The sequence below is a fragment of the Perissodus microlepis genome, chromosome 17 (assembly GCF_051167445.1).
Source record: "Perissodus microlepis isolate ML-2025 ecotype Zambia chromosome 17, ASM5116744v1, whole genome shotgun sequence".
Lineage (NCBI taxonomy): Eukaryota > Metazoa > Chordata > Actinopteri > Cichliformes > Cichlidae > Perissodus > Perissodus microlepis.
This window is the reverse complement of record NC_140477.1, coordinates 31,451,849-31,475,099: the sequence shown is the minus strand read 5'-3', so window position 1 is coordinate 31,475,099 and position 23,251 is coordinate 31,451,849. Positions and strand designations below refer to the sequence as shown.

Here is a 23,251-nt window from a genome sequence, read left to right as displayed (position 1 = left end):
TGAACATACAGAAAATCTAATAAAAGACCACCATGCTCTTGCTTGCACCGTGGTCTTACTGTGCAGAATGGCACACGACGGTCTTGTTTGTCGGTGGGATGTACAGCTAGGTTCACTGAGGCACCGGGTCATCGAGGTCACATGGAGGAATGCTTGTGTGGAGGATCTCAAAGCACAGATGCATATTTACAGACACGCAACTGTCTGCTCACATAGAGTATGAACTGTAGAGGCTACCCTCTGCCATATCACTACATTTCTAACAAGTAGAGTAGTCCTCATACAACTTAAACACAGCAAATCACCAAGTTCTATGTGTTGTTAGTATGTCTGTGAAGGTTCAAAGTCATCCAGATCATCGTAGTAGAAGATACTGAAACTGAAGGTCTGGAACTGAAGGACCTTAGACCTGAAGAAGCTTCTTGGATGAGAGGTGAAACATCTTCAAGCAACTTAAAGAAGTCCAGACACTTTTCTTTCCAAGCTCCTTAGACTATATGTTGTTAGCTATAGAGTTTCTCCTCATCCCTTAAGATATTTATTCCAACAGTCATGACTTCAAATTTGCATGATATGAGACATTTCATGCTTTCAAAGACTTTGTTTTAAATATAAAAACTTATAATATAAAATATAAAGATAAAGGCCTCACTGTGAAGTTTGTGTTTGTAATTATTTTAAACACTTTTTAAATACTTAATTGCACCGTATACAAAAATGTAGGTGGCCTTCTGTACACAGATTAAATGTACAGGTTTAAGTTTGTTTTTAAAAGGTAACTTAAACAAAATGGTGAATGGCTGAAAAGCACGTAAAAGGCACTATTTGTTTCCAGATGATAGCATTATACTATATTTCTGGAAACAAAAGGATCACATGACTCCTCTTTACCTCTCTCTGTGACACAACAGGTTGGCCTCTGGTCATACACATTAATCTGTAGCAAAACAGCCATTCCTGAACCTCGATGAATTCAAGCTACAAACTAAGGACTTGGGTTTCTCTGTGAAGTTTTTTTTTTTTAACCTGTACAGGTCTAAGTAAAAAAGTAACTTCATCAAACTGCTCAGTGAACCATTTGACTGCATGACCCCCAGTTATTTAAAATACAATTCATGAATGAACTGCAAGAGATTAAATATCAGGATGCTGATATTTACAGTGGATGAAATAAGTATTAGATCTCCTGCTGAATTTGTACATTTATAATCGCAGACTGGCGAAACCAGTTGGCAAGCACAGCATTAAGATGTTTCCACCAGTTGTGCACACATCTCAGAAGAGATTTTGGGCCGCTCGTCTTTACAAAAACTCTAAATCTTTTAGGTTTCTTGGCCGCAGCTTGGCAATTTAAAGCTTCAGCTCTCTCCACAGATTTCCAATAGGATTGGGATTCTTTAGATCATATTCATTATTTCTCTTCCCTTAAGTATAGCGGGAGCACGTAGTTTTTCTCTGAATTGTTTAGATGTTCACTCACAAACTTAAGATGAGCCTGTACATGTGCCTCCTTGAGCAGGGGGAGCACTGCAAGATTTCAGTCCATGTGCATAAAAGTGTTTAGATATTGTTAAGGGTTCAAATATTGAGGAGGGATAAAGGAGGAATTCCAAAATAACAACAATGAGTCAAACGATGATTTTAATGAACACAAGCAGCGTGGGGAGATGTACACTGCAAAACATCAGCTGTAGATCTCCGCCCAAAAAGACACTTCAGATTGCTTTTGATTCATCAGGGTTAACGCCCCCTCATGCGTCATCAGATACAATACATGCATACGTCAAATCAAAACCACAATGACTTTTAACACAGTTTGAAAAGAACATTGCAGTTGCAAGAAAATATATCTGAACTCTCACCTAGAACATAAGCCTACCTACAGTGTGTGTGTGTGTGTGTGTGTGTGTGTGTGTGTGTGTGTGTGTGGCTCGACCTCACACGAACTTTGTCTTATGAGAAGAGAGGCCAATTCTCATGTGCATAATAACCTAACTGAAACTATATCTGTAATATGTTGAATAAATGTTTTAATCAAGAACCTCTACTAAAAGCTTAATCAAAAGATATAAATGAATAAAAGACAATAATGAATAACCTGGTTATTCAAATAGCATCCTCCCAACAACTCCTCAAAGTAACTCACACTTAGACTCTGCTTTAGTTTCACTTTCACAAACACGCTCTGCAAAAGCCTGCGCTTCCTGTCTACTTTGGCACAGAGCGTACTCAGAGTTAGGCCTTTCTTTTATAATGCAATGTAATCTGCATATAAACATTTAAGATTATAAAAAGCATTCAAAAGCATTTAAGATTATAGATTCAACTCAACAGTTTAAAGTGGTTATAACTGCACCTGTAATAAAGGCTAATTGGGTGCCAATATGTTTAAACATCTGAATGCAATAACAATACTGCAGATTGTATTATTAATGCAATGGTAATGATGATGATTATGACCAATAGCAGCAAAATATTTCTCTAATCCCCACAGTATATTAATATCTTGGCTGGTTCAGATCTATGAAGTGGTGTCGTTGATGTTGTGGGACTCAAAAATAAGAGGGAAGTCTCAGTTTGCTGGTTTGGAATGACCAGACAAAGGTTAATGAATAATCAATAAAATACAGTGATTGAAGAGGCAGAGTGACGTACCCGTAAAAAGGACATCTCCTCCATCCAGTGTCGCATTCTCATCAGTCATTTCCACAATGTTCAGATTTAAATCCTTCAGAGCCCCTTTCATTGCCTCCGTCTGGCAGAAAAACAAGGACACAAACAGAATTAAAGTTAAAACATGTGTGCACATAAAAAAAAACAAACAGAACTGTGATGACTTACAGTAAACTACTTCAGCATTTCCTAATATTATGATATGATCCAGGATCTTCCCCCGATTTCTGCGAGGCGCATTATTTTAAATAAATACTGGTTCACGAGATTGTTTGTAATGAAAAAAACTCTTTTCTCCCCAACAGGTTATGGTGACATCATTACAGTGAGCCATGACATGATGTCATTTTGTAAGAAGTGCGTTAAAACTTTTACAAGGCAGAAGTTGTGGAAAAATAGGTACGGTGAATGACCAGCACAAATTTAGCACAAATACTTCCTGCTGTCCTTCTGTTCTGGGTCATCTGTCTTTAATATGCTTAAAAGGAAGGGAATGTAAGGATGGCTGCCACCTGGTGATTATTAGCATATATAATGGAATACATCTCCCTCATGGAATATTACGGGAAATCCACACTTCACCTGTATGTCCCCTCTGCTGAACTCAAAACCTGGGGGAAAGAGCTGGTCTGTTTTTGGCTCAACCTTCAGCTAATCTCCTCTCTTGTCTGACCGCCCAGTGCGATTTTACTGTCCTGTTTTTTGGGGTTCCTGCGGGAGTAGTTTCCAAGGCCAGTCATGTTAGCAGGAGCATCAGTGTTTCCACAGGCCCTATCTCACTATGACCTCAGCCTGGCCACTATAATGCCTTTGCTTCTCTTCAACTGCAGAAGGCCAAAGCATGAGGTCATCCAGGTAGACTGCCATGTGCTTCCAGATAACACTGGGGAGGCCTGCAAATACACAGATTTACCTTCTCCTCACCTGCGCATACATCGGCAGTGGTGCACGAAGGCATCCAAAGCAGGTGTACTGGAATCGCTAGCACCTAGCAGGACATTTGGACAACTAAGTGGCTTTATGACCCAGTGATTCACAACCCGAATGGCAAACTTCCAATCCACTCACTTTCCAGAAGTAAAACTGTGGAATCCTCCGTGTTTTGTCTATATTGCATGTTCATCTCAGTTAACCAGGAGGAACACAGCGTTCTTCCAAGAAACTGGGGTTCACAAATTCATTAGTGGTTTCTTAAAAGCTCTGACAGCAAAAGCGTGCAGTACATAAAGAGCTGTATAGGTAACAGTTAATCCCATTCATTTTTCTTCGTGCGTTGCCAAGCCACACTCTGCTTTCTATTTAATTAGGTTTGTAGATAGGTTATGTGAGAAATAAAAGGTTGAGTCAGGTCCCGAGGAACGATCCAGATGGGTGAGAGACAACTTGTGCTTTTGATGTTTATTCGGTTCATGTGTTATGCTGCCTTTGTGTGTCATGGCGTTGGAGTCTTGGCATGTCCTGGCAAAGTTTTTCCTTGTGCCATCACTAATTCATCACACATAATAAAACTTCACTCAAATGAGTCAATTCAGACACTGATTGATATGGTTGGAAAAACTCCTGTTAGTGATGCCAGGTCTGCACACCAAAGCTGAAAAGAAGTGTCTATTTATATATGTAAGCAGGCATACTTTTTACCTACTGGGCCTCACATACCGGCCAGTGTTTCCTTCTTATATAAGGCATCCCACTACCTCAGTACTCTGGCATTTCCTCTGGAATCACTGGAGATGATGTGACCTGACCCAAAGGGTCCCCAATCACCACATGAACCATAATGGCCCCCATGAAGTGAAAGCATCTGCCCTGTGGGCTGTGCTGTTCTGTGTGTGGCACATGTGGACGTAGAAGCTCACATGACTGAATTAAATTTCAGTACAAATGGAAAACAATAAAAAAAAAGTGGTTTTGTAGAAAAATCTGACTTCAAAAATATAATGAATTAGCAACATGTCACCACATTTCACTGCACACCGAGAAGACACAGAGTAGTGTATTGTAGTGTGAATGTTCAGATAAATTCCTACCCAAAGATGGCAGGCTACAGACATGTTTTCCTTTAAATCAGTGGCGTAGGTACTAATGTTTTCTGTATTTGGAGACTTTGGCCAATCACAGATCTTCACAGTCAAGATTAGGGGAGTATTACCAAGTCAAGAAGGGAAACAACTCTATGTAGGAGCAGATAAAAAGAGGACTGCCGTCTGGGACAATGGGGTTTGAATCGTGAGGTTCTCTGATGGGAGAAGCAGGCTTGCTTACAAGTCCAGAGTGACTCGGGAGATATGGCTTTCAGAATATCTGCAGGTGGAGAGCATCACAAAGCCCACACTACAGATTGGCCCCTGGCAACATAAAAAAATTGAACAGGTAAAACTGGGATGCTCTGGATTTTAGCCACTAGTTTGGGGCAAAATGCTTATACTTTTGACGAAATGCTTTTCATAACATTCAGATACATAGAAAAGTGTAGTTAACACTCCAAACATGTTGTTGCAACTCATTTAAAGAAAATCACTCATATTCTACAAATAATAATAAATATTTCAGGTCCTTTGGATTCAGTCTTGCTTGAGTTAGAAGTACCATTCCCAAAAGAAGCACTACAGTGACAATAAACGCAGGCACCTGTTTGTGTGTGTGTTTGAAGGCATTTTTGAGACTCAAAATGTGGATTTAGCATCAGGGTTACAATTGGGTTATGGTTAGGTTGAGGGTTAGACATTCATTTTTGATGGTTAGAGTTAGGGTAAGGGGCTAGAGGAAGCATTATGTCAATTAGATGTCCCCACAAGATATGAAATACCTGACATGTGTGTTTGTGTGTGTATAGATTTTCTATGAGCTTTGGTATTTCAAAACACCTCTCTGTTGGCAGCGGCAGGAAGTTTTTCTTGGCTCATGTGCGGCCTGCTTTCACATCTCCATCTGTCTTCTGCTTATTGTTGATGGCCGGTTTTGAGGTTCCTTTCAGCCTGTTGTAACAAATTCATTTGCGTAATATATTTGTGTATATATCTGTGCAAAACCAGGAGTATAAAATCACTTTTTCTGCTCTCACAAAGACTGGTAGGAGCAGTGAGGATTCTGTTTTGATATGGTAACCTGCACTTTATGTCTCGAGGCTTTATTTTTAAACATCGCAGCTGTATTCTGAGATGTTAGAACTTAAAACACGTGTGGTACACATGATTACATTATACTAAGCAGTTTCTAAATCTTAAATCTTGTTTCTTTTTGAGATCTTTGAACCTGCTTCACTTTGTCACACAGGTTCTGATTAAGTGATTTCTGGATTCAACAGGTCTGCCAGTAATCAGACCTGAGTGTTTAGTGAAACTGAACTCAGCTTTCCAAAAAACATGGGTAATCACAGTTAATTCATGATTTAACAAGAGGGGCAAATACTTTTTCACACAGGACCAGGATGTTCTGGATAACTTTTCTCCCTTAATCAATTAAATCATCATTTAAAAACTGCATTCTGTATTTACTTGGGTTATCCTTGTCTAATATTAAAATGTCTTTGATGACCTAAAACATGCAAGTGTGACAAAACATTAGGAAATCAGGAAGGGGGCAAACACTTTTCACACCACTGTTGTTCAGCGCTTAACTCAGTATGAAGCCCCCCCCCCCCCCAAAAAAAAAAAAAAAGGTTTACTGCCACTGTACACACAGCAAAATCATAATTGATATCTGGTGTGCCATTTCTTGCCACGCTGGCTCTCCCTTTGAGACAGATGTCGATTCGGCTCTGTGACCAGCCGGTTGAAAGGCGTAACAATAATGCTGTCCCCATTCCTTTTCTGTACCTTTCACACAGACCGTCGAGGCAGAATAAAGGTGCAACAGTCCCGCCTTAAACGGGCTCTGTGAAAGGGGCTTCTGTCTCTCACATTCCCTCTATTCTCTTTAAGCCCTCGTGGCAGGGTCAAGAATGCTCCTACAGTGACTTCTCATGCAGAGTGGCCTATTATCTCTCACTGTGAGGGACATCCAATACCCCGTCCTGCCTAGGTGCCAACTCGCTTTGCCAGTCCTCCTTCTCCTCTCCCTCCCGCAAACCATCCTGTGGTCCTTATTCTCTCCTCACCCCTTCCCCCTTCCTCCTACTCCCCGTTGCCCACCAGAGTGCTTGGCCAGGCGGCATGCTGTTAGCCAGCACCCTGCTTTGAATGAAAAAGGCCTTTTAAAATTCATTAGAGGCTGAAGGCTCCGAGGCCAGTCGGTCTGCCTGCCACATTCCTGCCGTTCCTGCACAGGACAGGGGAGACGGAGCAGAGAGAACAGCCCTTTATTTGAGGCTTTTTATGGACCAATTCTCCCTTCTCTCGCCCCTGGTACCCGTGGATATCGCATTCTGCTAAAAAGGACCATCAGTCTGATAGAGCGCAGTGCATTTGGAAAGGGAATTGAGTACATAACAATAGCATTCCTGAGGGTCATCCTAGCCTCCCTACACCAGGCAACAGAGTCCCACGCTCCAGTATAATAGGGATACAGCATTCCTGAGAGTCTAACACACAAGGAGGTGGCGTGACAGTCAACTGGTATCGTTTGTCAGTTTATAACGCACATATAAAATGTGGCATGTAGTGCCAGGTAGTTTGTGGTTTGGCTACAAACTATTATTTTTCTGATATCTTGGTTTGGATGAATTTGACATAGTTGAAGATTCCGTTAAAACAGTTAAAAATAACACATAAATGGAAAAATATTTATCTTCATTCTTCTACCTCTGACTGCTTAGGAGAGGCATAACAAGCACTACACCAAACTATGCTAAACACTACACTGGCAATCTTCCAAATTGGCAAAATAATCAGCAAAAACGCATACATACACTCAGTTTGTCTCTTGTGGTCAGACAATTTATAATCAACATTAAACTGTTGTTGCTTGTCTGCGGTTAGTCAAAATCAAAAATGGTGAAGCTTATGAAACATGGTGGAAAATGGGTAAAAGAATTCATAAAAAACATAATTGTTCGGTGTGGATGTGGATCATTTTTCATTAAAGTCCAAAATACAACACTGGTCCTGGTGGAGGATATTCTTGTAGTTTTAGCTCTGTTTGGGTGACCACAATCTCAGAGAAGATCTACAGATATGATGAAAGTTATTACCCCTCCTACTGAATTTAGAGTTGTCAGAAATTTCACAAATGCTGTTTTTAGAAGAGGAAAAGTTTTTCATCAAACTGTTTCTAAATACACCAGTTTTCTTTAGAAAATAACAGAATTACTTAAGAAAAAACAAAAATTACCAGGGTCAATATTATTAGCCACCTGAAAAACCTTTTAATTGAACCCCAGCAGAAACCACTGCCATGCAATCATATGTTTTAACTTTGTAAAAAAGTTCAAACTGAGGGTTATCTTCGAATTTCCAAAGGTTTGAGCTGCCACGTTAGAAAGCATTATGGCATAATCAAAATAAATCATAGGACGCGCTTCCAATATACATAATCACTCTCCAGGTTGTCCTGGAGAAAAAGAATGGTTGATGCTCAAAGCAAGAGATGGATATATAAAGTTATCAAAGCATATTCAAGTGTCAAAACCTTGAGTGAGATCCACAAAGCACAAAACTAGTCTGACAGAGGTAGGATGTGAAATATTTCAAAGACTCTGAAGAGAAAACTAGTGAGAGATGTGTCTAAAGACCCCAGAAAAATTGCTAAGACACATGTGAATGATTTAACCAAGATGGTAATTGTAGTCTCAAAGAAGACAGTCACTAGAACTCTGCACAGCAATCGACTGAGAGGTTACAGACCAAGAAAACCCCACTCCACAGCAAAAGAGACACCTTGAAGCCATAATGAAGCATGTTAAGGAGAACCCGGAGAAAGATTGTGCATACTGAAAGCATGCCCTTTGATCACATGCAAAGCTAGAGCTCTTTTCCACAATGACACTGCTTATGTTTGGAGAAAGAAGAGAGAGGACTACAAACCAAAGAACACGGTCCTATCAGTAAAACATGGTGGTGGGAGCATTATGCTGTGAGGATGTTTCAGTGCTTTAGAAACGTGGAATCTCGTCAAGATGGAAGGAATCATGAAGAAGGGAAAAGTGAAAATCTTTAAAAAAAACAAAACAAACCCTCAACTTTTCAGCAGCAAACCTGGGTCTAGACTGTCATTTTGTTTTCCAACATGACATTGACTCAAAACATATATCACTCCTGGTGAAGAACTACCTCCAGAAACCCAAAGTGAATTGACTGACCTGCACAAAACCCTGACTTCAATCCCATTTTAAAATCTGCGACCTGAAGACCAAGGTCCATTCCAGAAGACCACCAAACCTAGAGAATGGCTTGGATTGCTTGCTGGAATTGTGACATAACTGATTGTTAGGTTTTGTTTGTTATTAAACAATTTTGTTTCTGTGTGCAAATTAAAATAATGTAAGCATCCAAAATATGTTACAAAATCCTCGCTCCGTTTAACAGCACTTGGGAAACACTTCAAAAAGAATTACATTTTCATAGTTGGAGTTAATAATTCTGTCCTCATCAATAGCTGGCATTTTATCAGGTAAACTAAAAACAGGTGCCAGCTGCAAAGTTATCGAGAGTGGACAGTACAGCTAAATCACTGAAAGGTTCCACAGAGCTGAGGGAATCTGCAGACTCAGATGATTACGATGTAATTTAATCCATCAATACAATAGGAGCAGCCTTAACGTTTCTCTTGGAACCTGAAAGGATTCATAATAATAAACAACCAGTCTCTAATTCAAATAGCTCCATACAAAAAATCAATAAAGAAAAATGAGGATTGCTTGCAGTGACACATGAACGCGCGTTTGAACAGTGAGCCTTATGCGTCATAGCTGAAAATTTGGCTGGACATCCGGGACGCAGATGACGATCGTAGCAGATAGCAAATGCCAAACACAGAGAGATGTTCAAAGACAACAGAGCACAAAATGGGACTAATGACTGCCTTTTAGTCCAAACAACTAGACAAAACTGACAAAAGGAGACATACAAAGCATCACAGATGGGTGCATACATGGGAAAATGTGCCCACTCTGATGCTGCAAAAGTGGTCAAATGGCACATTCCTAAAGGAAGCTAACTTTGAGGGCTAACGACAGCATGAAATGACAAAAACTCATTTCTTGTGCAGCCACAAGAAAACAAATCCTCTGTGGCCTGTCTCTGCATTACCTAAACAAATCCTTGATGTATGTTGGAACATACCTGTGGTTAACCAAGCCATGACATCTTCTGTCTTTTTTTGCAACCCACTCTCCCTTAGCTTTAGGATTACATAAATGCTAAAAAGTAGGTCAACGCAAAGGCTTGCACATTTAACAATAGCAGATCACGAGACCCTTGCCCTACATCCACCACAAGGTTCTGGCAGCCTGCCTTATTAAAAAAGCATCTGCAGCCAAACCTACTCCACTGTCAGATTGCTTTTACTTGGGTCTGCCAAAATGTCAGTGCTCTGAGGAAAAAAGCGGCACACTGTAGTCGGGCATGGGTTGAGATTGGTGTAAAAAAGAAAAAGGAAATTGAAAAGGTGGGACCTTAAAGCTAGGCCAACATTACAAAAATCTCTTTCAAAGGGTCAAAACGCAGGGCAATGTGTGTGATTGTTAAACTGGGTGTCGTTAGCTTTTGAAAAGCATATGGTTTCTGTGAAAAATAATTACGCTTGAAGAGCAGAGAAAAGCAATCCTCATATAATTACACATTATAGTTCAAAACAGCATAATAAGGTATAAGGAACCTGTTGATCATAAACTGAGACTTTTCTGCAATTAGCTTTCTATTAATGCTTTAGTGACTGTACATGATACACTGATTATTTTCAGATTAATAATAATAATAATAATAATAACTAATAATAAATAAGATCGACTTTTAACACAGTGTCTATTAAAAATAAATACATCCCTTGAATTACCTCTAGTCGACAGAAGATTTAAGGATCTTTTCACCAAGTGAACTGTAAAGCCAATGTGATTACAAAATCTCTTCCACATCCTCAAAGGTTTGTTCAGTGTAACTGATAAGCAGTATAACTAGAAATGACGGGAGATTAAGAAGTACATCCGTTGAATAAAGAATCCCTCTTAGATAACACTCTTAGCCTCTGAAATTATCTGTTATCATGGAACAGGGCCAAGCACATTTGTCTGCAGAAGAGCAAACACATCGATGGGATTAGAAGCCTGTCAAATGTGACGTTAATATGTTGCTCAGGTGAAGTAATACGCTAAAAGGAAATGTTGAGAAACTTCATCCACAAAAAAGGTTTGACTCAATTAGCGTTTTGTGTTGTGACACCTTGCTGGTCACAGTGCAATCTCACAGAGAGACTGAAGCAGAGCTGAGTACTGTAAAAATAAGCAGAAATAAGAGCCCGTTTGACAAGTCCAATGTCTGTCCCAGAGCAAATAAAGCACTCGCTCCAATCTGCTGTCTACCTCTCACTGTGATGGTTCCACAAATACAGGAGAGCTGCAGGCTAGGAACTATTGGAAAGCAGCAGTATGGACGTGGTTGGTTACAAACTTACGTGAGTCTTCACTCTGGGGTAAAACAGAGGGGGCCTTCAGTAAATACATCTTGACTTGGCAACACTCCTCCATGTTTATTGGGTTTGACCCCCACTGATTGGTCCTCTACACCCAAACAAGGGAAAAAACCCAATAATCTTTCCCACCTCAGGGGCAAGTACACTTTACCCCTTCCCTAGCTAAAGTGGTCAGTATCTTATCAAAAAAAAAAAAAAAAAAAATAACAGCACTGAAAACTGAAGGACAAAAGCAGCTACCACAGAGGAGATCAATTACACATTAAAGTCTGAGTGCAGTGATGGCTGACTGGGCTCAGCAGCATGTTCCCCAGCTGAATGGCATACATAAATAAGATCATAAAACTGGCATCAATTAGAAAGAAAAATAAAAGCCAAAATGATAATCAGTTTTTAAGGAGTACAATTTGCATTTGCTGATCTTTTTATGTATAGTATAGTAATAGTACCCTGAAGAGATAAAAATAGATTATTCTATTGGATTTAGGTCAGGCAGGCATGGGGGCCGGTCAGTGGTATCAATTCTTTCATCCTCCAGGAACTGCTTACATACTATCGCCACATGAGGCCAGGGATTATCATGCACCAAGAGGAATCCAGGATCCACTGCACCAGCGTAGGGTCTGACAATGGGTCCAAGGATTTCATCCTGATACCTAAAGGCAGTCAGGGTGCTGTGCCTAGCCTGTAGAAGTCTGTGCGTCCCTTAATGACAGACCACCAAATGCCAATCGGACTCCATCGTCCAGGGCTGTGAGTCCTCTATAGGATGTTTGGCTCTCAGTTCACCCCCTAATGAAGTCTGTTTCTGATTGTTTGGTCAGAGACATTCACACCAGTAGCCCTCCTGGAGGTCATTCTGTAGGGCTCTGGCACTGCTCATCCTGCCCCTGCTCTTGTACAAAGTAGAATATACTGATCCTGCTGATGGGTTAAGGGGCTTCTTTGGCTCTCTCCAGCTCTCAGAGTAACGGGCTGGCTCCTGGAAGCTTCTCGATGCTCTTGAAACTGTGCTGGGACATCTGAGTCAGTGACATCTCAAAACACGTGCTCTGCTTCCTGAGACATGAGTTTGCATGAGTTTCATTTTTGTTCTGTGCTATGCAACATTTCCTTCACCACCTTTCTGCTCACACACTTAACTATACGCACTGTTACTGGTTTAAGTTGCTCTCTTATATTCCTTTTTATTTAAACACACAATCTTTTATTTGAATTTTGGAGTATATTTGTTGTCTCTGTGTGTCCAGTCTGTGATATTACAAACTCACTACAATCACAATATCATTGGAAATAATGTAAAGTTATCACAAGTAGCTCGGTCACAGTGAAATCATACAGAGAGAAAAAGCATAAAGTGTTTCCTTCTGCTCCTTCTTCTTCTGCTTCTTCTTAAGGGGAAGCCCAGTGAGAAACCTTACTCACTGTCACCTTTGGCCTACCTGGGCTGATAGACATGGGACCACCCACATCGCAGGTAAAGTATATGAGTTCAAGCACACTGTGTCAATCACAACTAATTCAATGACACTTCCTGCTATTCAATCCAATTATTTAATTCTATTAATTTCTGATGACTATGAAAATAAAGAGAATTTGTTATTTGTTATTCAATAATACCGTTATTACCAAGAGGTTCAGCCTATCCAGTAAATGAGGATGAAAATGAAAATGCTTTTAAAGGAAGCAAAACTGTTTCATATCTATAACAGTGTGAATGATCATTATTTTATAGAGTTTAGCAGTTTAGGCTTGAGTTTTCTCAACAAAAACACACATTTTGCCAGTATTACCCAACCCAGTGCAGGTGGGGTTCATGAAGGTTATAAAAACTATTTCCCTGTAGAAGATAAACCACAGACACAAGACCTTTTATTGGAAGGGAATTCTTTCCTGACCAAAAGGGACGCCTCTTCGTACAATATCATTGTGTTACCATTGTATTGTATTGAGCAGGACAAATACATTACTATCTAAATTTCAAAAGGTTGCAAACTGCAGACAGAAAAACAGAGCAGTATGCTCCTACAACCACCTGGAAAGTATTGCGAGCTGCCTGAAATGACTCGAGTTTGTTAATAAACATTTAAATCAGACAATTATGAAGGACATTCAAAAACAATGAATTGACGTATTATGGTAATATGCTTCAGTAGTCATGTGAAATGGAGGTTTTGTGGAAGTACAGATGGATCAAAAGTTGAGTGGAAATTATAATGCCTGACAAATGTCACCAGAAATCATTTCCCACAACCTGCCAGGCTTTCCGAGCTCTGTGGTATAACCGCAGCTCATTACCCTTAGACAATCAAAACTTGGCATTTGTCTTACATGTACCAAAGATGATTCAGCTGAGATGATTCAGCTGAGATGATTTAGCTGAGATGATTTGAGTAGGAATCACCGTTGAGTTTGTTTTAGTTCCATGGGCCTCTACCCATGGAAAGCCAAAGTAAAAATACCCAGAGCTCCCACATATTTAAGCTGTTTCAACATTTGCGAGGCCCGTGGTACGCTACAGAACGGAATGTCCGACCAAACACACACACACACACACAAACCTTCACTGTGTGTGTGTGTGTGTGTGTGTGTGTGTGTGTGTGTGTGTGTGTGTGTGTGTGTGTGTGTGTGTGTGTGTCTGAATTTATGTGGCCAACGACTTGACCCACCACTGCCTTTTCCAGAAGAGGGAAAATGCATATGGTGCTTTGGGAGTGCACGGCCGTAGACGAGTCAAGAAAAGACGCTTTGGGTGACTCATGTTTAGTTGAAGCTATTGCAAAGGCTTTCCCCTCTCTCCCTTTCCTCCCACACAGGGAGTCCTCTTAGTGTATGGTGCTGGCCGACTGGGAGAGAGAGGAAACCCTAGCTAAAAGGTCAGGAAAGCCACAGACGCGAGGAGGGAGTATAGAGGCAGTCAGAGAATTTGAAACTCGCTGGACATGAGAATCCTGAGTGACAAGAGCTGGTTCATTAAAAATCCTTCCTCCACACATTTGCCGATACTGTTACTTTTTGTTCAGGCTATTAATGTTCAGAATATTTGCATGAAAATAAAGCGAAATTTAGCTGCAAGCTTATATAACCACAATATTTGGGCACTGTCTAACGCATACTGTCTAGATTGTAAGAAAATCTGTTGATAGCTTTTCATTTCTGCATTCTTTGCATTGTTGAGGTGTTCCAGCGGTTGTTCCTCTTTGCTCTGTCTAGAATACTAAAGAGTCTGGAAACACAGTGCGTTCTGCAGAAAGAAAACACCATAGCACCACACAGTTACACCCACTTTTTCCAAAGAATGCAATGGACGTGATCCCAAAGGGGAAAAAAATTACAGTTTGCCAGGCAAACTATAGACAAACTGCCCATTATAAGGGATTTCCCAAAACAGCCAACAGCATGTGATGTATGGGAGGGGCTGGTATGGAAAACTAGGAAAAGGAGTATGTGTTTTAATCTTAAAAAGGAAAAAAAGACAATATGGGCCAAAAGGTTTCCCATAAATGTTAATGAAGGGCTTTCCCAGATTTTTTTTTTTCCTTCTTTCAGCATGAAACAAGAGGTCAGGTGCTAATGTTAACCAGCAGGGCTGGATCCAGGAAACTGCCTTTCAAGTATAATACACCATGTGGAATTAAACATACTGCAGGGATTTAGCAGTTAGGTAGTTAACTTTGCATGATGATGTGCTAAAAGAACAGGACAGGCCTCACCAATAGAGGCACACATGTCTGAGGAAAACCAATGCGACCGACTCATTTTTATTTACAAAGACTTTTGCACAAAGGTAAACTTCTTTCGATTCAATTTATACAGTGAAAAAGCACCTAGAGTAAAGACTCTACAATAATAGACAGGACAAAAGACACACTGTGGAAGAGAATCAAAGATAAATAACTAATTTAATAAATAATGGTCTGTGAGAGAGGTGTTATGCTAGCGTATGACACCAAGATTGTTACTAAGTTTGTCTGTTGCCCATCAACAAACATGCTTTATGTAAGGTATGCTGCAGTGCATTTGCAGGTATGTGCAGATATTTTAGATTGACAGAAATCAATCAAGAATAACTTTTTCTGTTGTCCATAACTGCTTAGCCAGTTACAATTCAGTTTTTGTCATAGTCAATATCTCCTTCAGGATTTATTCAAGCAAACACTATGCAAGTGCAGGCCCAATGTAGTGAAAGCAACTTCAGCTCATCTCTGCTGTCAACAGATAAGCTCTACATATCAATTCTCTGAAACAGCTGAAGGCTAAATCCAACAAATCATCTGTGTTTTGTGGATTCTGTTGCGTAGCCAAAAAATATATGCACAAATATGATCCTGCAGGCTATGGATCTGCAAAGTTGCACCAGCCTGATGTGTTTTTTTTCCTTTTTTTCCCCAATTGGCATTGGAAAAAATGTGATGTCTTCATCTCTGTGCATATCAATGTAGGAGCTACTGTACAGCAAACTATGCCTAAAGAATAGAATAGCAAGGAAATCAAACTGTAACCAAATCAGAGGAAATGCACGGAATGGATACTGACAACCAACCAACCTGGTCAATCACAGGTTATTTCTCATTTAAATAAATAAAATACAAATGTGGCCTCAACTTTGAGCACAGTTTGATCATGTAAGTTTAATATAAGTGTATAACTTTTACTAAAATGATTGATTCTTGTGAACCGTGGACAGACGGACAGATGACAGACACATTGTCACGTCTCAGTAAGCCAAAAAATGTCAGAAGCAGCGTTTCCTTTTGTTGTGATAACTTTCATATTGAGTTCACAATGAAGTAACAGAAATGAAATGTAGGATCTACTTCCCAGCTAAATGTCATCACAGGGGGAGACTACAGAGACAGCTATACTCATTAAATGTCGAGCACTTCTTTTTAACATTTAAAAACCCCACAAATCCACTTTCAGTCTACAAAGTAGTATAAGTAATGTAACCCGTGTTACAGTGTGTGGTCAGGAAAGCTCAGTCTGTTCACCTGAGGTTTCCCAGTTCTGTAGAATCAGGAAACTGTGGAAAGTTAGCTAAAGTCAAATCCATTTCTTTGTTATTCATTAACAGGTTTTGTGCCAGCTCAGTTTTTATGCACTGTACGTTTGATCTTTGACTCTTCTGCTGCTCTTGACTGTGTTTTGATAACTGTGCACATTTGCAATCTGCTTCTAAATAGGACCACAATCAAAAAAGTGAAAGTTGGTGGTTGTTACATTTCCAAGGGTCTAACTTGTAATTTGAACAAAATAATTTTACGTTTCTTTAGTGAACGTAATAAATTATGCACAAACTGCATCAAATTCAACAACTTACACTTAAGTGTGTATCCTTTTCAGTCCATTTGGCCAGCGGCCTTTCTGTGTGGAGTTTGCATGTTCTCATGTTTGGTGGATGGATGAACAACTACGCGACAACTATGTGAATTTTGTTATGAATCCACTTGATTGAAGGGAAAAAACACACATGACAAGTTTTATGTTAACCAGACTTATTAAAGAAGCTACATATTATAAAAATGAGGATTCTGAACCTTGAATCATGCAAAGCTACACCGGTAGTCCAAGAATAAAAATGTCAAATCAGAAAACTGATTCTGTTTAAGACTGGCATTATAGAGGCTCTAGCTAATTAAAGATAATTAAGCTGATACTGGATAAACAAAATAAAACTGTCCCAGACTTTAGTTGTTGAGTTTAGAGGCCTTTATTCATTTGAAACTAAAAAAAATAATCAAAGCAAATCATTTCGATGGAAACTGTCAGCTGACGTTGCACTTACTTTGTGATATTACTCACTTGCCTGCTACCCTGAGAGTGAGTCTGATGTCTAGCTGACCAGTAATCCTGTTATTTCTCCTCACAGACACCACAGTTATTTAGCTAGCTAGTTAGACCCGAGTCTTTGGCAGCCTCCTTCTGCTGTCCTGTCAGAGATAACAGCCTGCCAGCAGTCAGCCTGACTAGCTATGTCTTTGAAGCACCACATGTAACCCATCTGTGTGTGTGTGTGTGTGTGTGTGTGTGTGTGTGTGTGTGTGTGTGTGTGTGTGTGTCTCTAGGAGAGCCACAGCCACTCCCCACCTCACCTTAATACTGCTGAGGCATGGGCTCGAAAGGCCACAGAGATCAACTCTTGCCCCTGGGCCTCAGTGCAAAAACATCACCAGTGCTGCAATGCAATGAAGTGAGACTGACAGAAATGGAAACAGCATACTTTTCAGACACCGCAGGGAATAGCAAACATCTCCATGTCCTGGACAACAGGACATCTCATCTGTCACGATATAAACGGGCAGGTTTCACAATGATTAAATTACATTACACATAATAAACAGTGAAGTCTGAGCATTTTTAAAAGATAACAAAAACATAATAAAAATAACAAATTCATTAGATTGTTTCAAAAGCAACCAGGATATTATGGCATGGTTTATTAGTGTTAGGTTGTTACTACACAGTTTACTTGAGACGTACAGACATTCCTCACACTCATTTCCGAATTTTGTGTTGCATATTGATCACTGTGTGATTAAAGGGGATTCAAAATGTTTTAACTTCTCAAAGAGATGTGGAACAAATATATAAATTCTAATCATCTTTTTGCTAATATCACTTTCAGATAATAGACCATTCTGGATTTATTTTGTGTAGACTGCAAATGTGTCTTTTGTGACATCTGTCTCTGTAGTTCTTACTAATATCTGAGATTGCAGTTTCTCTGCCTATGATGGTAGAAAAATTGCCAAGTAAAAATCATTGGTCAGTGGGTGACATATGTTCAACTTTGGATGACATTAGCGTCAGCTGTGCCGACCAGACAGGCCCCCCCAACATGGGTTTAACCTTAGACAGCCACCACACAGTCACCGATTGGTTTCTAGACTTTTCTTGTGTAGCTTTCAGATTCTCTCTTTTTAAGCATGTCAAGATAAGCCCTAAAGCATTCCGTTTATTTATAAAATGCTGTATGTAATGAGACTTGAGACATCACATATGACCATGAACTCACTAAGTCTGTAAATCAAATGAGAAGATGGTTAATTCTCTTATGGATTTTTCAATAATCACAATTATTTTTGTGACCAGAGGATTTGCAGGTTTAAAGCACTTGCTTTACTTTTTACACCAGAAGGCTACTTCCATCTTTTATAAACAGTTTACCTGTTTAATCACCTGTCCTGACAGGATATGTTCTGCAACACTTCTCTTGTGATTGATTAATAAGCGTCCCCTGGATTTACAGATCCAAGGGACGCTTCCATAACAATAACAGCTGACATAATCATGCAGCATAGGCAGCAAGTTTTTTGCTCAAGTGAATTTACAAGCAGAAATACCAAATGTTCTCGTTGTCTTAGGTTTAAGCTTCTCAGAAGTTGTGATACATCGCTCTCTCCTATATAATAATATACTACTTCTTTCTTTCTTCTTTTTTTTTGGGGAGGGGTTGGCATAGCAACACTTTAGATTTGATAGACTAAACAATGAACCGATCACTAAAGAACCCACGTCAGATTTAAAACTACAATGTAAATAAAACAGTGTTGGAAGTGAAGACCTGGCATGTGCTCCAGCTTGACTGCAGATTAGAGAAGCAGCTTTAAGGTAAAGAAGCGTGACACTCTCTCCCCCTCCTTCACTCTCCCCCCCCTCCTTCACTCTCCGTTACAGAAGTCGATAGCTCTTCGAGCTCCCCTTCAATCTGATAACATATAGAGCTGCTCAGAAGCTCTTAAACTTCACCATATTTCACATTCTCGGGATTCTGGATGGTGTGACCTCATTGGGTGAGAAGAGCTGGTAGGAAAATAGCCTCGGGCCGAGTCTTTGCTTCAACATGGAAACTTAAGCTAACAAAGAATGCGTGACTATGTGCAAACTTGACTGAGGTATACTTGCGAGTGAAAACAACACACTTTCCTCCAAGAACGCGTCGTCACTTCTTTGAATACACCAGCTTGTAGGAAATATAATGTCAGTCAATACTTGTTTACATTTTTGTAAACTGGCACTGAGAGAAGCAGCAGCTACTTTCGGCATCTACCTTATTCACAAGGTCTCGTCAGGAGGGGATGGTTCACATGTTTCACTTGTATTTTTACACAGACTGTTCCTCATGGTGCACCCCCCAAAAAGAGATCTGTCTCTACTCTGAGGATCGAACCATGCGCCCGAACATGCTGCACCTCAACCAGACCCATTTTGGTAGCGATCACCGATCATCTGTATATTCAACCATTCTTCTTGCTGCCAAGAGTTAATTAGGAAGGAATCCAAGCTGCAGTTTTGGACATCTGGCATGTGACATCAACAAGATGAATGGCGTATGGAAAATGTACTGCATTTAAATATTGTGTTTAGAGTCAAGACATTTTACACCGCAAGCTTCATTCACACAGCACTTTTTCTGTCACACTCAACAATGAGACACCGGGATCAGTTTTAGTGTTCAGTATCCTGCCCGTGGCTGCTTTGACATGAGGATTAAAAGAGACTGGGATTGAACCCAGATGGAGGTGGTAGGAAGTACAAGTGCATGAATGAGAATAGGAAAGGAAGGAGGATGAGCAGGAGGCAGTGGTAGCTGAGCAGCTCTGATGGCAGGAAAGCAATTTTATGGAGCTCTGCTTTATGGAATCTTTCTGGAATACAGAGCAACCATTAGGTTTACTAATCAAGCCGAGTGTGCGTCCCCGTGCGTGTGTGTCTGTTTGTGTATGCACGTGGTGAGTGAGCTGCATTCCTCTCACTGAAGCAGGTAATTACTAGCTGGTGATAAAAAGAGGAGAAGGGGGCATTGTGGGATAGCTGTGGTGTGAGTCGCCATTTCTACCAGAGCTTATTGAATGGCTGGAGGTGGACATGATTAACTACACAGCTGGAAGCTCAGGTATGCACCGACACATATGCTGACACACATGCGCGCACACAAACCCAAACAGGCACATGCTTCTTCCACACAGCGACATGTGTACAAAGTTGTGTACAAAGTTATGTGAAAGTCGATGCGAAAATGCTTAGAAAATATCTAAGAAAGTATGTATACACAACACGTCACGTCATCTAAAGTGTGCAGCGTACACATACACAAGCAAAAACACAATTTGGAATATATATTATATATTAGTCTTTTACGTAACATGAGTAGCCAGAGGGTCTGAACCACAGGTTCCTGTTAAATTCTCAGTTCTTTTGATCTTTGGGCTGAAGGAAGGACAACACTCTGTGTATAAATGCTCAATCAACAATCATTTTATTCCATACAATTCTCATTATTCCATACAACACTTTTGAGCATAAACCATCCGGAGGGGAGATGAGCGCGGGAGGGTGTCCGCCTGATCTCGAAGCGTCTGAGCGTTTCTCACATTCTTATAGCTTCAGCCCCCCTCCAAAGTCATAAAACCTAAACATCCACATTCTTTCTCTCTCTCAGTGAGCCTAAGCTATGACCTTGGCTTCCTGTGCAGTATGTTCTGTTCTTTTCTAATCAGACAAATAAGGCCATGATTCTCTGAAAACAATATTTCTTATAACTCAGCAGTATCATAAAACAATATCATCCATTCACAATAAATCAGCAGTCTAATGTAATACAAATCAGTTTAATAAATGTAATAGTTATCACCTTTTTATAAGTCAGGAGAATAATGCAAACTAAAACTACATAATTTCCCAATCTTTAATTAGGGGTGTAACGTGGCACAAGATAATAAAATAATCTCACATTCCATACAGGGAAGCAGAGAAAACAAATGCTGCAGGATGTCCTTTCAGCATAATTGATGCATTTCCCAGCCACAAATACCGACGTTAGCCTGGGATGCTGCAAAACAGATTCACAAAAACCCAACCTGTGATTTTACCTTATAAGGGATTGAACGTTTTATGCGCTAGGTTGTGTCTATAGTGTATGTCTGGGTGAAAGTGTGCTCCGAGAGCTCGGTTTAAGTTCAGGTGAGAGCATTTCGCACAGCAGGTGAGTCTCTTATCTTGAGATGGCGCTGCTGGCTGCTTCAGGGGCGGTTTGGGAAAGCATTAAGAAGATGAACAAAAACAATTCCACAGTTACCACATAGTCTAACACTGTTCCACTGCTCCGGTCTATGCCAGCAACACACACAAACAGGACCGCCTGGTGGTAGGTCTGAAGTGGAACATTGTTGTAATTCTAGCAGAGTCAAACCCAAAGCCTCTTTTCGTCTGCAACTCTTGAAGATTCTGCACCATTACAGTTAATATAGACACAGCTGTCTGCTCCACCCCTGCTTGAGAAAACAGTTTCGCACTCCAAGCATCACAGGAAAAAATGCTTCTCTGATCATTGTCACAGGCGACCATCGCTTCTGTTTTTTGCAGGTGAATTTTTTAAAAGGCTGCCCGGCTAAAATCAGGGGTTCAAACATGCTCAGAATAGTAATTAAATATCACTCTCCTCTTTCTAAAAATATATTGTCCATGATTAAGTTTAAATGAAGTGCTGCTACCAATAAAGACGTCTGTTAGCGTTGAGGTCTTGACACATACTTTCTCAGTTATAACCTTGCCAGTTCAATTTCTTGTATTCTGGCCTTGGCTGTTTGTCTTGTTGTCTTATCTATAGTCAATTACACGAAGACAGAGCAAACTGCCACAGATTAGCAGTAATTCAATGCTGACAAACTTTAGACAAGGTGACTTCACACACAAAAAAAAACATTGCAAAAAGAAAAAAAATCTGCATTTTTTTTTAAGACTGGGACTACTAGAAAATTCAGATGTCATCACTCTTCCTTGCTGTTGCAGAGCAAAGCTAAAGTGAACCTGTAGAATGTAGATCTAATCATGGTGGTTCAGACACAGCTGCAGAGCTGAAACTGAATACTGATTAAGCCACCCAAGTGCTTTAATAAACCCAACATATGAACGAGAAACCTAAAGTTCCTTCATTACTACAAACACGCAAGGTCAAAGCATGCACAGAGTACTGCGTTAAAGGGGCAAGGCTGACAGTTTGACTTTAAACTCACGTGCAGAAAAGACAAACAGAGCAATTCAGAGAAACAGTGCAAGCTCACACAGCTCCTATAATGACTCAATATACAGTCCAAGTGCCCTATCAACAGCTGCTGAGCTACATACGCAAGTATGCTGACTTCATGCCAATCATAAGAGTAATATCTCTCTTTGGAGTCACCGGTCACAGCCAGACATGATGACAAATAGCTTGGCGAGTGCTGAACAAAGACTGTTCATTTAGGGTCCCCAGCTAAGTTTAGCCTCTGCTCAGGGCATGCGGTCATTGGACTAAAAGCACCTCCGTGCACGGTATCACACATTTGACATACTTTTTCTACCCTCTCACCAGCAGTGACACCACGATGCAAAGTGACTCACAGTGTTTGATTTCAGATGGTTGGAGTGACAGAGGAGAGCGGTGCAACAGCTGACGCAAAGCTGATGCATAGCAGAGCCGCTTCATCGGGGGCGTTTAGGGGATTTTTTTTAGCATATTTAGCAATATTCAGTCCAAAATATTTAATAAGTATAGAAAACTGGTTTATAAGCCACAATTTCCAAGCTATGCAACCTTGCCTCCTATTGGAGATTTATCATGTGAAAAGTAGAGCTGCGTAGGAGTTACAAGTTCTAATTATTTTTTTTAATTAGTTTAAAGTTCACAGGTTGCATATTCAAATTTATTGAAAATAGTTAAAGTAAATGTGCTCATGTGAAATGACACTTTTTGAAATCATATACACGATATTATTGGGCTATAATTATATATAGCTTTCATCCAGTAATGTTGGGAATTGTCAGATTAACGGGCGACACACACACACACACACACCATCTGTTCCCATTCTTGACACTCCCCTGAGCTTCATGAAATTAAACATTTTCTGTAAAGTGCTTTTTAAGTGTTCATATGTATTAATAATATTTAACTCGTAGTCTTTTTCACAACAACAAAATGTTGCTTTCTCCAAAATGACATTTTTTGTTAAATAAATTTCCAGAATCTCCTTCA

General features: G+C 40.1%; 1 protein-coding gene across 3 annotated transcripts in view; it reads right to left on the bottom strand.

The window, feature by feature from the left end:
* ddah1 (dimethylarginine dimethylaminohydrolase 1) overlaps positions 1 to 23,251 on the bottom strand; it is an 88,202-nt gene that overhangs the window by 20,526 nt on the left and 44,425 nt on the right. For all 3 annotated transcript variants that reach the window (XM_084910976.1, XM_084910978.1, XM_084910977.1), the window contains one exon: positions 2,656 to 2,755. In XM_084910976.1, coding sequence (XP_084767102.1) covers positions 2,656 to 2,755 — 100 coding nt within the window. The remainder of the gene's footprint in view (positions 1 to 2,655; positions 2,756 to 23,251) is intronic.